This window comes from Maniola jurtina, chromosome 7 (genome assembly GCF_905333055.1).
Source record: "Maniola jurtina chromosome 7, ilManJurt1.1, whole genome shotgun sequence".
Classification (NCBI taxonomy): Eukaryota; Metazoa; Arthropoda; class Insecta; order Lepidoptera; family Nymphalidae; genus Maniola; species Maniola jurtina.
In genome coordinates this window covers 3998560-4013825 of record NC_060035.1, presented here as the reverse complement: position 1 = coordinate 4013825, position 15266 = coordinate 3998560, and the positions used below count along the sequence as shown (strand labels likewise).

Below are 15266 nucleotides of genomic sequence, written 5' to 3'. Positions count from 1 at the left end.
TATAACGGCCCAGGCTCCCTACGCACTACTCTGCTCAGAACATACATAATGCCCTTAAGAATGTGAGTACCTAAATCATTGCTTAGCTCGACTGCCCTCGTCTCCCTCAGTGTTCACGACGGATGAGCTGTACCACGTGACTTTTTCGCCGCCCACTAGCGGACTAGGGTCCAGGCTCCCTACGTACTACTACGCTGAGAACACACATTATCACGATGTTTTCCGTCACCGTTAAAGCAAGTGGTTTTAAATTGCTTCAAACACACATAACTCCTGAAAAGTTAGAGGTACGTTCCCGGAATCGAACCCCGGACTGCTTGAATAGGAGGACAACGTCTTGACCACAAAGCTATCACCACTTTTACTATAATTATGATCTAATATGATTATATATGAAATAATAAAACTATAATTTATTTTATTTTTAGATGGAGAGCGGCAGTCGCTTCGGCTCATCCCTCGGCCTGGCCAGCCGTAGTCGCATAGAGAGACCGCGTCACCTGCCTGCCAGGTCTCTGTCTTCACAACAGCTGGGGCCCACCGCCAGCGGCTCGCCGTCCGCTCGTCGCGTGAGACAGCTGCTGGAGCTGGGCTCCAAGTTCACTTGTCCCAGTCCTGTGCCGACCCCGGGCTCGCGACACCAACGTCATCTGGACATTAATCCTAATGGTAATTCATCATGCCTGGCCAGCCGTAGTCACATAGAGGGACCGTGTCACTTGCCTGCAAGGTTTCTGTCTTCGCAACGGCTGGGGCCCACCGCCACCAACGTCATCTGGAGATTAATCCTAATGGTGATTACTTCTTTATAACAATTACCGTACAGGCAGCATGAGATCTTACAACATTGAACTAAATTAGTAGGTACCTATTACCTACCTGTAGGTAGGTAGGTAGGTATTTGTAGGTAGGTAAAGAACAATTTCAAACAAAATTGTGTTGCTATGAATCAAGCAGGCAAAAATACCTCTAAAGGGGGGACCCCTCTACGACTCATCTCATACCCCGATTGTTTTGTCGACCTGTGCCGCGAACTATAGATATACTCCTGCTAGTATAAGATCCAACTGTAATACCCTTTACATTTAAAATCTTTCTGTTTCAGAGTTCCTAAAATACAAAGTGGAAAAGCCGGGCACGGGAGGTTTGTCGACATCCATGACTGGCTTGTCCCGTATCTCAGGCGGAGTGTCGGGCATGCTGTGGGTGCACCTTCTCGCTGGCCGAGGGTTGCGCCCCGCTCCTACGGGATCCTCACCGGGCTCTCCACCTTCAGGACCACTTGCACCCCCGCAACCACCCGTGGCGCCGAGAGATTTGTACTGCGTTCTGGAGTGCGACCGGGTTCATAAAGCTCGAACTGTGGTAAGTTCTATTGCCGGTTTGATTAAGAACTTGAATTCAAAGAATCCTGCACCAAAACATTGTCACTACGATCGGTCCATAATAGCAAAAATATTTTGGTTTATAAGAGCTCCTGCCGATTTAGGTCTATAATAATCTCGTGGGCTTTCTTTTATTTTCCGGAACATAAAGTAGCCTATACCCATCCCCGCGATGCAAGCTCCAATTTCCAATTCAAGCTTTATCCAATTTTGTCAAAATTGGTTAAACGGATGGGCCATGAAAAACTAGCAGACAGACAGACCCACCTCCGCATTTATAAAACACATACATAGTCCCGTTTAAAACTTTTTTGTTTATCAGGTCCGTACTGGTGAACTGCAGTTCGACTGGGACGAGTCCTTCGAACTGGAGCTCGTAGACAACCGGCAATTGGATGTACTGGTGTACTCGTGGGACCCGCAGCACAGGCATAAACTCTGTTTCCGAGGGGCGGTGACTCTGCCAGATTTACTGTCCCGCTCTGCATCACACCAGCTTGCAATAAAAGTAAGGGTAATAGCGGCAAAATAATCAAAATAAAACCATAGATATAAGTTTCAAATTTTTTATAGCATAGGTATAGTTTTTGTAAAGCAAGATTGCGAAATTCAGTACTGTGCTGTGCCAAAATTACCTAACTGTTTTTGAAGGCAATAATGTATTGTATTAAGCACAGAGAAAAAGTACGATGACAAGTATTATTACAGCTTTGAATTCAAAAAGAAACGTGACAAATCCTGGTAAATTAATTATATGCTTTCTTAGGTGTGGTCTGGTCTTTCAGAACAGAATGTTCTTACATCGATACCGAAAAGCTTCAGAAACAACTTTTTTATATTTGGAAATTTGTTTGACTCCTTATATCTCCAACAGTATGGCCTCATTATAGGAATCCAGCAAATGATGCGAGTTCGGGCAAATTTTATTATAGTGTAAGAGGCTATCGCAAATTAGCGGAACGATATACGATTAATGCCGACCACACAATTCATGACATAAAATCATTTGTCGAATTCTGATAGTGGGGCTGAACCACAAGGACTTTCATTGACTAATTTGACGATTTATCCCAGATGGAACCTCGAGGCACGCTCTATATGCGCGTCCGTCACACGGAGCCGCACGAGTTGTTCCGCCGAAGACCCGCGGCGCCTCGACTCGCACCACCACCCCTCTTCGGCGCAGAGCTAGAGACGGTGGTAGCGCGCGAGTTACGACCACCCCACGCTGCGCCTGTCCCCCTGGTTGTGAGACGATGTGTTGAGGAGATTGAGAGACGTGGATTGGATATTATTGGTAAGTGTAGGTATACTGTATAGCGACTACGAAGCAGGAAGGTCAGCCATACTACGACCATATTAAAAACGCCATTGTACACTTGTCCACGACTCACCTACACGACTAATAGGTGTACATTACAGGTTCAAATCATCATCGTCGAAGATATCTTGAAACTTTCTGAGCACTGCCCAAATAGGATTCGGGGGCAGCGAAATTTCCAATTAAAATTTGATACTTATCTAAAAATTTAAGAATTATGCTTGTTTAAACAGCAATAAATTCTAAAGTTAAAATCAAAACGCTGATTTAAATTACGATCAAAAGTATGTCTTTTATCCAAAGGTCTCTATCGATTATGTGGGTCTGCGAACAAGAAACGTATACTACGAGAAGCATTCGAACGCAACGCACGAGGAGTCGAGCTCACACCTGACTCGGTTCCTGACATCAACGTCATAACCGGCGTCCTAAAGGACTACTTGACTGAACTGCCACAGCCACTGTTCAGCCGCTGCTTGTATCAAATGACATTGGATGCTCTTGGTGAGTAGAAATTGATCGAATATTTTTTTTGAAGATAAGTAGGTACTTATTCCAGTACTTGGAATTGTTTGATATTTTTAATCATGAAATTAGGCCAATTTTGCAACGATTGAGTCGATTTGAATAATTTACTATGACCATCTAGAAATCATTAAAACGAAGTCAGGAATTTTTGAGAATAATGGCAGTGATTATATCTCGTACAAAATGGGTTGAATTTTAAATGATTATATTTAACGCATTTTTCTTTAAAATCTGATGCACAGTTGAAAAAAATATCGAAAAAAAGAAGAAATTCATCGATCTATTTATTCTAAATTTGCAGGAGTATGCCTACCAGACGACAAAGAAGGCAACGCTCGTCTAATGGCCTCAATAGTGGAGTGTTTGCCGCGAGCTGCTAGAGCTACACTGGTCTTTCTACTCGACCATTTAGCTCTTGTGGTGGCTGCGCAGGACCGCAACAAAATGTCTCCACAACACCTAGCCGTGGCAATGGCGCCACCACTAATGCTGCATTCCCAACCACCCACAGAACTTGAGTATCAACGTCCAATACATGTCCTGCAGTGCCTCCTTCAGATTTGGCCTCCGCCAAAACGTTCAGGTAATGTCTTCGTCTATGTTGTCGCTTTTGTTTTCTGTTCTTTATGTTGTGTTGTGATAACTCTTGACTCTTACATTGTCTTCTTTAACATTTGACTATCAATATCAAATACAGTTTTCAAATTCACTTTACTCACATAATTTTGAGCTACTGACAGATTAGAATAATCAAACAATAATCAATAGTATCAAACTCAGCTTCCAATCAAGCTTGCACTCTTGTGAAATGTAAACATAAAGATTATAATTTTTAATATTATCGTTTTCATCATAAAGAAACACTTTTAGAGCAAGAATTGGTTATAAAAACAGACACTATTTTTTTAATACCATGCAAGCTGGGTTTGACTACATAATATAATTACTATAAAATGTTAAAACACTTTTGAATCTCTGAACTAATAAAAATACTGTACTTAAGCGTTATTGATGGGATAAGGAAGGATTTTAACATATTTCATAAGAATACTATTTTCAATTGGCACTTTTTCACATCGTACTCGTAAATTGCATAATATTGTCTATCGCTAATATACAACTTAGGCTATATAAAACAACCTTCTTTAATTTATCATCAATATTTTATACAGTTTCACTATTTCTTTAAACTTCTGAATCAAAAATCATAGCATCATCATTAAAGTCTCGTCATTCTTTCTTAGTAAAATTTACTATTCTAAATTCTGCTAGAATATTTGAGATTTAAATTTGAGTATTATAATTCCTTATAGTATTTCTAGAAATTTCAAATTCCTAGTGGCTAGCTAAGACATACCTATTTCGGTTACAAAATCCTTTCTCATTCTCTATAGACGTTTTCAGATTGGGATTATTTTTCAGCACGTATAAGTTAGTGCTTGCCGCTTGTTTGTATACTTATACAAATAGTACTCACTTTGGTGTTATTATACCGAAATTGCGTGCACGAACTTAGTATGTTCGCGCAAGTTAATGTGTGGGGCGCGGCGCGTCTCTGTAACGAAACAGTTTTTTTAAATATCAATTTCTACAAGACCTTTGCCCGACATGGGCATGGCGTGTCCCTATCGTATTGTAACAGATACAACTGAAGAGATATATTACTGCCTATGCAGAAATTTTTCAATAATGTTAGCGGTTTGTGTGTATGAACTTATGAGTATGTCTCCGCAAAAATTGACTTGCGATCATGTTGCTATATCTTTAGCACCTTTTTCATAATCATTATTGTTACCCTGATTGTATCCACCGCTGAATATAGGACGTCCCGAGAGTGCATCACTGATTTAATCTTCTGCCATTCTCATCCACCCGGCTACCTTCTAGGCAGATACTTCGCGCTACCTTCTCAAATCTCAAGGTTAGTCAAGCTGGCTGGAGATGGACTCCACTCCAAAGCACGTCTGCTCTAGGGTCCATCGGTTTTACAATAGTAATGGCCTACCCATGTCACCAAGCTAATTATTTGGACTTTGGTTCCCCCATTGAAATGCAAGCGTGCAATAACAAACTCATACGCGTCGAAAATACGCCCAATCTCAAAACGCCCCATCTCATTTTAACCAGTAGTTGTGTTTTCTTTGCTGTTTGCATGTCCGTTCGTGTTGCTGTTGCTGATTTAACTAAGCGGTACCTTAACGCATGTATGTTTGTAGACAGTTCGGCGCGGCGAGCCAGCAACCGGGCCGCGTGGAAACAGAGTCAGTGCGTCGCCAGTGGCCTCAGCCACCCTCCCCCAAGGTTAAGAGATTTCTTAAACTTAAAGATCTCCTCCCACCACACATGACCGTGATGTGACCGTAATCAGACCGTTACATGCATGAAGTTTGCCTGTCCTGGTGAATGGATCAGAACGTATCGAAAATTTGGTTCGACCATGAACTTTTCTGTCGCTCCTGCTCTAATTAAAAATATATATTTATGGCAATGTGAGGTGTTTAATGTTTTCGTAGATGTAAGAGTACATGGTATGTCCCCTAAACAATCCCGAATCCAGGGTAAGTTTTCAAGTTAAAAATACGACACCAGAGTAGCGATAATCTGTCAAAGTTCTACGGGAGATGTCCATTCACGACAATTTTCCGCCAATACTTGACAGATCTACGCGAACGCTCATGTCACGTTAATTAACTTGAAATGTTACACTAGGACCTCTGGCATTTAATGTTGCTGTCCGTAATCATACGGATACATGGTTGTGCTTCGTTTTGCATGTGTCGGTACGGTTGAGGCCATGACACGATCATGTGTAGTTGCTGGAAAGCTTTATTCGTCATAGTCTAGGCTTTACCTCTGATCGCTGTTGACTATTGAGCCGTGTCGAACTGTTATCTTCTTGACCTACATCTACTGTGATTCTGTCTATGGTTGGACACACATTGATTACTATCGTCTGAGCATCTTGCCACTCTAGCAGCTACAGGCTGAGTTGATCGAAAGAAACATTTAAGTGCATATTCAACTAATTTATTTACAAGACCTTATAGTAATCTTGTGCTTAAATTAGTTTCATGTCCAGTTAAATTTTGAAAATATTTGAATAACTCAGCGTTATCGCTTGAAATAAAAGTCCAAGATTCTCTACGGTAGCTATGAAATGCTCAAAGGATTTCTTTGATCTCCTGAATCGTTTTTGAGCGTCTCGATGAAAGCCTAAGCCGCTAAAATTGGACTCAGCTGCTAAAAAGCACCGATTGCTCGGGTGATATTAGTCAATGGGTATTCAGTCTATAACATTATGCTTTATGTGTTTCAGTTACCCTGTTAGTTAAATTTCGTACTTCATTTATTTCACTAAATGTTACCTACCTTTAGTTTCTGTGGTAGCTTATTGGCTTAACGTGGAAAATTATTTGGTGACCAAGACAAAAATCAAACATTTCACTAATTTTCGATGTACATGCACATATTATCACAAAACATTTTTACATAGCAATAATTGACTAAAACAAACAATGTTTGGTAATATTTGAAATCGTGCTTTATAATTTCTTATACCAGAAAAACCAATTATAATTACTATTGGTAGCACATGGTCAAATCAATCCGTACACTATCACTAGTCACTACGCACTGTATAAGACGTGACATATTAAAATTGGAGGAAAAAGTCAAGATCTAAATGAATGATCATTCTGATGAAAAAAGATGCCTACCTAATTGAAGCTGTTGGTCAAAATTATGGCGCTGTCTTTAGGTATTTTTTAAACGTTAATTCTTTATAGAGGTACCTACAGAAAAGATAAAAATGTCCTTTTTGCTTTCCCTAAACTTATCAGCACCAACGAGGCAAGCTAGAACGAGGTTGGTGCATTTCAGTCAAGTGGCCTGAAGAGACAAAGAATAGGAAGTTGTAAAGCAATGGGAGGAGAATTGCCCAGACGTGGGACAGTACAGGCTAGATTGGGTAGGTTAGGCTAGCTAACCTGCACTAGCTTTACTCGGGTGGAACATCTAAACCCTTTCTTAGCAGAGGTCTTTGTAAAGATAATTTACATATTATGTAAATTCTAAAGTTTCTAGACCTGACAGTTAAAGCTGTACAGTGATATGTAAGTCAGTCAGATTAGTTTTTTGGTGACCATTACACTAGTTATAGCCTTGGACGGTAGGTAATTCATCAGTTACATTAGTGACTAATAAAATTGGGAGAAAAACTAATTGTCTAATACAGGGGTCTCTAAACTTTTTATCCTAAGACCCGAAGGGCCAAGACTTATTTAACTCATCATGCCAAAAATCTACTCCTATTTTAGATTCCGCACAAATTTTAGTTTTAGGACTAGGTAAGTGCCCTAATGTTGCCTATGGTAGGTACACTATTTATGTGGTGAGGCGCGAATATTTTTTTTAGAAAAAAAATAAAAAATTGGACATCGGGTATGTTCCTACTGCCCTGCTACTGCGTCCTAAATTGGTTGTGCTCGCGGACTATTGGCCCGCGGGTCTTGATTTAGGGACTCCAGGTATAACCGAGGAATAGGCGGCATATTTTGACATTCAATCTACTTACTCGTACGAAACGCTTTTGCTCAATGTGGCTAAGGTGTGAAATGCCCTTACGGCTTCCGTGTTTCTTGCCACGTACCTATAACCTAACTACCGTCAAGGAAAGAGTGAATAGACTTCTAGATAAGCGCGCTCAACCTAGACCTTATCATGCTTTTTATTAGGGTTCCGTATCCAAAGGGTAAAAACGGAGCACTATAACCTAATGTCACTCTGCTGTCTGTCTGTCTACCTGTCCGTCCATCTGTCCGGATCATATCACAGGTCTCTAGCTCATAGACGAAATGAGACGAATCCTTTGGTATTTGGTGTAAAACGTTGACCCGAACCCAAATATTGAATTAGAAATTCAATTAAGTTATTAAGCATGACTGTCGTCAAGCGCAAGCCTATCTCGCAATAAAAATAAGTAAATACATATAGAATAAGTTACATGTGGTTGGTATGTCGCAGGCCGAGCTCCGCGCTCAGCCAGTCCATATCGGCATCCAGCGGCAGCATCAGCAGCATCTCCGCCGCCAGCTCTCTCGGCTCGGCACGCGGCCGACCGCTCGCCGCCCGCACATGTAAAGTATTTTGCTTAAAGTAAATATAACCTAGCTATATGTAGATGCACCGTGCACACACGCTTAGAGGCACATGAACCGTAGGCACAGGTATGACCATCGTACCTAATCTTCATTGCTGTGCTGAAAAATATTCTGACATTTTTAAAACTCGTTTAGCGTGCTAAGTTTTAGGCGTTAGCTAAGTTGGATACTAAATATATTTAATTAATAATGACTTGAGCAGGTCAGATTGCAGCCAAGCGCTATTCTATAAATTAAAAAAAATTCTAGGGTATTTAGATTACGTACCTACTTATTGCAATTTAACTTGATGGAAAGCGATTCACCTAACATAGAACGCATTTCGCATTATCAAAATTGGATTTTTTTCATTGGAGGTGATTGATGATTATTATTTGATGATGATGGTATTTTGCCGTCCAGGTTCTCTCATCAGTCAGGGCAGGCCAATATCGTCCGCAGTCGCCTCTGCGCGGCCCACTGCCCGCGCCGCCTCGCTCCCGGCAGGTGACGGTGTCATCCCCCGGCTCGCCCAGTAGCAGCTCGGGTAGCCACAGCCCCGCCGACACCATCAAGCACGGCGGCTCCGTGTCGTCCATCCTGCGCCAGCCCGAGCGCGCGAGCTCGCCGCGCATGTCGCCGCGCCAGTCGCCGCGCGCTTCCCCTCGCGACTCGCCTCGCAGCACGCCGCGGGAGACCACGCCGCGGGAGTCCACGCCGCGGGAGGGAGGCTCGCGTGAGTCGCCGCGTTCCGCGATCCCCGGCACGTCCGCGGGCTTGGCCGTGACGCTCAACTCGAGCGGCAGCGGCGCGCTGAGCCCGCGCTACAGCTCCACCAACCCGTTCCTGCAACATTACGACGAGGAGGAGGAGGCCGAGGCGTGGCGCGCCGCCGACATATTCTCCTCGTCCACGCACACATAGGCGTGTCGCTCGCAGGACCGACATTCGGGACGGCCTGCTCTTGGTATTCTTAAGAATCGATGTAACCGCGCTCACTGATAGAGTCGCGACGGCGCGGCGTCGAGGCGGAAACTTGCAGTCTGCAGTTCTTCACACGATATTATGTTGAATCAGTGAAACGAAGTATAGAGTAGAGACCCGGCCGAGAGCGTCTCTGCTGCCTCGACTCCGCCTCGTCTTGCAGCGAGCGATACGCCACAGTGCTCATAGCGAATTGAGATTTTCTAGTCAATTTTTTTATCGAATCGAAAGAGTGCTACGATTCTGCTGTATATTATGTTGTTTACCGAGCGTGGTGCGCGTTCGTGAAATGTTTGTTATATATAGAGCGAGTTACGATGTATATTATTGTGAGAATGTTTACCTTCTGGCGCGCAGGCGGAGGCCCGCCGGCGCCGGCGCCCCGCCCCGTAGACGCTATAGTGTTTATCGTATTGTATTGTACATTGTATATAATTAAATACGTATATGTTGGTACTTTCCAATTTTGTACCGTTCGGGCGGGGCCTCGGCGGACGGCCCGAGCGCTACACACATCATCCCACATATCAGAGGCTCGCGTACACCGTCCACACTATCCGGCTTACTTGTACCATTTCATGCAGATCATTGACTCATCCTCGTCAGAAGTGTACAGTAGTCCTAAGGAGTACGACGCCGGGCGAGTGTCGCCGGCGCACGCGAGCCAGTAGCTCGAGTAGGGAGAGTGTATCATACGAGTAGATCAGACGTGCGGAATGTCTTGAGACTGAGACCATATCAAAGTAGCTCGTACAGGACCACTCGATGGACATCCGTCGTAGAACGAGCGATTACGTGACGAGATGGAAAGGTCTAGTAATTGTAAACTGTTATGAAAGTTTCAAATATTCCAAATATTCCTTGTTCATTAATAACTTAATAAATATAATAATATGTATAACGGTAAATTAAACTAATATAGATTTTAGCAAAGCATTTTTACGAGTCGCTAATTCTATGAAGGAATGGATTTATTTATCCTAAGACATCGGTCGCAATCTCAAGATCGGAGGTGTTATTTGCGAATTTTAAATTAAATTTTGTTACATTGTAATATAATAATATGATTCGTTATAATATCAATCTTGAAAAGTTAGACGGATAGGTATAGTTTTTAAAATATTTCAACTAGGGAACTTAAATAATATGTACCTAATTGTAGGGACAAACAGATACAATAATAAAAAATTACCAGGCGAAATCAAAACCTAGTATGATATCACTGGCGGTTCGATTGCGGTAGAATGACAGCTACAATTTCACGATCGTATCATATCTCATTGGTTGATTTTCGCTTACTAATGTATTGTTGCAACAAGAATACCATAAATTCAACCTATCACAACGATTGCGATTCTAATGATGATTGATGCAGATTTCTCGCAATCGAGCAGATGACATAAAACTATGCTAATGATTATAATATTTACTAATGTTATTTGATCAATTCTTATCACATCCTTGAAATTCGCAAATAATGCCTAAGTTCTTATAACTAGCGTCTGCTAGACATATAAGAGTGGTAGAAATCGACCAATGACAGCACTGATTCAAATGTTCACTGCCATGATTGGTCCATTTTATATAGAGAGTACCTATTAAATTAATTACACTTATTTATATGTCTGTCGGAGGCTGTTCGGTTACAGATAGCTTTTGAGCAACACTTCAAGAGAAGTTTTGTTATTACTGTTTATTATAAAATAGCATTGCACAAAGACACGACTGATAAGGGACACAACGTTTTTGATACTTTACCGTTTTACCTGTTTCTCGTTTGTGATAATACTAGGACTTGTGTTGGAACCTCGCCTTTTATATACCTACTTAATACTGAATGTTCGCTCATGAATTCTTATTCTACTATCACTCATTTACAAGGGGGCACGGCTGAAAGGCCTCTTGTGGTTATACGTTAAACTAATCTTAAACTAAAATATTTCGAGATAATAATAAAAAAGTTGGACTTTATTGTATTGACATGTTAATGTGCTTATAATGTATGAAATTAATTAAACTAAATATATGAAAGAAATGAATTTATTCGTAGTTAATTAGATGGTTGCGATGTATGCGACTGCAGTAGAGCGTGGTAGAGAATTCATGCACGGATATTTCTTAACTATTCCGAAGGTTGAAAATCGATGACAATATGATTTTATAAATGAATTTATAAAAATCTAATACATTTTTAATGGGAGAACGATATTGCCTTCACGTTTGTATAGAGCCATGCGAATAAAATTGAATAAGTATTAGGTACCCTATTCAAATGCTAACAATCCCATGGCTTGACAGTCGAAACTTTACGCTAAATTCACTCACAACGAAATAATGTTGGTGATAGAGATGGGCATTACTGCTACTTTAAATCATTCTTTTTTGGTGAAATTATTAATTTTGCTCCAGACATGCATTTTTTCACGGAAAGTGCTTTTCAATTTTCACACTTACAATAGTTTGCTACATTAATGTAAGAATAATGATTATGAACTGATATTTCACAGACTGGTTTATCACGGAAAGTGAATTATCACACTTGTGGTTGTAATCGTAAAAATTCGTTTTCCGTGAAACGTAGCAAATGATTGCAATGTGTGTTACATTAAATTGACTAGATAGTTTTCCCTCTCTCACATGCGGCGATGTGAGTGTGCTCAATCGCGTGCTCTTTAGCATCTTAGCTTATGTCGATGACCGTGCGAGCGTGATATATTTTTTTATTTGAACAATAAAGCGGGGTCAAATAGGTACAACAATTTTCTAAGTTGTGAGGTTTCGCTTTGTGATTTTTCACTGGCTACTTTAAGTAACGTAGCAAGAAGTGTTACTTAATGTGAAAGCTTTAGAACGGTTTTTCGCATGCTACCTATGAAATGTCTCCAGTTGGTAACATAAAGGTGTTGTGAATGAAGTTAGCAAGTGAAGTAAATCAGCGACTGACAGCATTTGAAGAGGGTCATAGGAATTATTATGAAATCATTCATCTTCAGCATTGTACACTTGATACATTTTATTAAAGTAAGACATCTAGTACCATCGAGCCTAAATTATTGGCATAAATAGTAATTTTATTCGTGTGGTCAGAATGAATATATCGGGTCGTATTATTGGAAAGTTTGGAAGTTTGAACTATATGAATATATTGCGCTGCCATAGAGTTTGTAACGATTATTACGCTCTTAACAAAATCATTGTAATATCTACATCTCTTCGGAGGAATCTTGAAGTTTTTATGACATTTGTACATCGCTTTTACATAAAATCAAATTAGAATTTAATATGGAAACCTATTAAATAGGTACTTTACAATTTGCGGTTATGTAGAGTGGCGCAAAAGATACAGTCAATATAAATAATAATGCTCTTATAGCTGACATAGATACATTATTCTCAAAAGCTTTTCTATGGATTATGTATAACTCAATACTTTGTTTGCCTTTTAGGATTTCCATAAAATATACCTTGTTGAAGTCTAATTTAATAAAGAAAGTTTCAATTATTTAATATCAATTTCATGTCTACCTACTATTTGTACAATAGTTACAAGCTGGCCCGCCCCGGTTTCTGTCTGGGGATTTAGTTAATAAAGAGAACTTAGAATCTCAAACTCCCACGTTGATATTATGTCAGTCATTCAGTTTATCGTTTTAAAATATCAAGTAGAGATCAGTTTGACTAATATCTCCTTGCGCCACTTTTGATAATGTTAAAGTTAAAAGTTAGCAATTTTATAATTAACATATTAATGGTTATTGATAATGATATTTACTGTAATATTACGATAATTCAATAGTACGATCCGTACATACAGTATAGGTGTAAATATGACTTGAAGTGTCGCTCGACAGTGCGTAGCCGCCGCAATCGCGGCAGTAGTGGCCAGAGAACTGGCGGAGAATTTTCAGGGCGTGCGTATATAAGCTAAGAGTTCTTAATATAGTCCCTCTATCTTTCCTGAGTAGGATAACAAAGAAAAACAACCAATCGGTCTGAGTTAGATTCGTGAGTTATGAATGCGTATTTTACAAATCAAAGAATGATGTAATTACATGAATCCAAGTTCATTTGCGATAGTGTTAATTTTATTTTTTCCTGTAAAAAGTGTATCTGTAAGTGCTGGGAAATACATAAGTGGAATTATTATTGAAAATGTATAATACAACAGAATCGTGTCGAGAAATAACAAGCAGCAGGCATTCATATTGTTGTTTCAGAAAATAAAATATTACTCAATAAAAATTCAAAAATTCATACCAACTGTTTCATAAAATATATTATATCTATTACGTTTCTAGAATAACAGTCATATTTACCAATTGTCGGTATTTCTCAGTTTAATCTGCTTTGCTAACAGGTGTTTTCTTATGATAAGTCTTAACAATATATCATTAAGAGCCATAAGGATGTTATCCTATGATTAATATATACAGCTTACATGGATCAGCTGGCAAGAAAGTTTCTATAATCATGTAAAGTAGAACAACCATATTAAGAACTTTAAGATTTTATCAAGCAACCTCTGAAAATTTTCCACTAGCACTCCAGCTATAGTGTGTAGTGACTACGGCGCACGGCTTCAGTTGGCTTTAACGCGGTGGTAATCTTGAGAAAGAACGTTCTTTTAGCCCTATTTATGTAGATAAAATTATATGTTGTGAATTTATTAAAGAAATCACCTAATCATGTTAATGAGACACGGAATATATCTAATAACAAACTTTTTGTGTTTGTTGATCTACCAGGGTAGTTTTTATCGCACAATTTTCAAATATTGTTAGATGTTTGTTTATATTAGCGATGCTAAAATAATGTGAATTTTCTGATGTGAAAATTGGAAATTCTTTATTAGTATAGAGATTAAAAAGGGGAGGTCTCAATAAACTTCCTTGTGAGACACCATTTATAAACAATAATAAATGTCTACAGGCAGTCTGAGATTTGCAGTAAAAACATTTGACGAAAATAATGTTTTATTTACTGTGAAACTTATCAATAAATAATTTATTTAAGTACATGTATATTTGTGTATTAATTACAATAAATTAAGATTTTGAATATTTAAAAATTTATAAAAAATTAATGTTAGAGTGTGTAGATAATATAAATCTTAAGTTTGTTACAATCTCATTAACGTGATTGGGATTTAGCGAATATAGGTATATCGTTTAGGATAGCACTAAAACGAAAATCTAAGATTTAGATTCCTATAAAATTCAAATCTTTACGCAAATCAAATAGTATTGACAGATGGTGCCAAAGCATTCCTTCCTTTACCTTCAGTGTTCATTTAGGTAAAACTTAATTAAATTTTCATTGACGCTTTAAAAGGAGCTTTGAATAAATATAAAACATCAGTTTTCACCTATAGCAATAACCGATTTATATGTAAAGATGTTTCACATAGTGTAAATAGTTTTGTTTTATGGTTTGTGTCATGAATGTTTATATCGTAAATGAATGTTCAATATAGAGTATTATTGGCTGAATCGTTTCCTTCTCAAGATTGCCTCCGCGGTTTGTTTGCGTTGCGGGGCACTGGCCCTAAGATAATATCAGTATTTGGTAAAGTAGCGTTACTACGTGTACTTAACATAACGAATGAACGCCGCCTGCTGTACCGGGCGGCTGAGACACAGACGAAAATAAATAATACAACGTTAATTATGCTTTTTATTCCTCCTCTCCTTCTTCATTTGCAATTTCGACGACGCCGATTCTGTTACAATACAATTTATTTATACTAAGAGACTGAGTAACTAAGTATTAATCTTTTTATCGTGCTCTACGTGTATGAGGTTTTTGTCGACTTTTCTGGTAAAAACAATCTCAAGTGTGTCACGCCCATCACGTCTTTCATGCTTTTGTTCGTGAGGCTCGTTCATACATTGATTTTACTACTACACGAAA

General features: G+C 39.4%; 1 protein-coding gene across 2 annotated transcripts in view; it reads left to right on the top strand.

Annotated features, from left to right (window-relative positions):
• Positions 1–13724, top strand: part of LOC123867151 (rho GTPase-activating protein 100F) — a 63964-nt gene extending 50240 nt beyond the window's left edge. The window contains exons 13-21 of one of the 2 annotated variants that reach the window (XM_045909039.1): positions 429–669; positions 1106–1365; positions 1708–1893; positions 2460–2682; positions 3010–3210; positions 3536–3817; positions 5455–5535; positions 8257–8369; positions 8796–13724. In XM_045909039.1, coding sequence (XP_045764995.1) covers positions 429–669; positions 1106–1365; positions 1708–1893; positions 2460–2682; positions 3010–3210; positions 3536–3817; positions 5455–5535; positions 8257–8369; positions 8796–9296 — 2088 coding nt within the window. In that variant the 3' untranslated portion in view covers positions 9297–13724. The remainder of the gene's footprint in view (positions 1–428; positions 670–1105; positions 1366–1707; positions 1894–2459; positions 2683–3009; positions 3211–3535; positions 3818–5454; positions 5536–8256; positions 8370–8795) is intronic. The other variant, XM_045909040.1, reaches the window with a different exon arrangement.
• The last annotated feature ends 1542 nt before the right edge of the window (positions 13725–15266 follow it).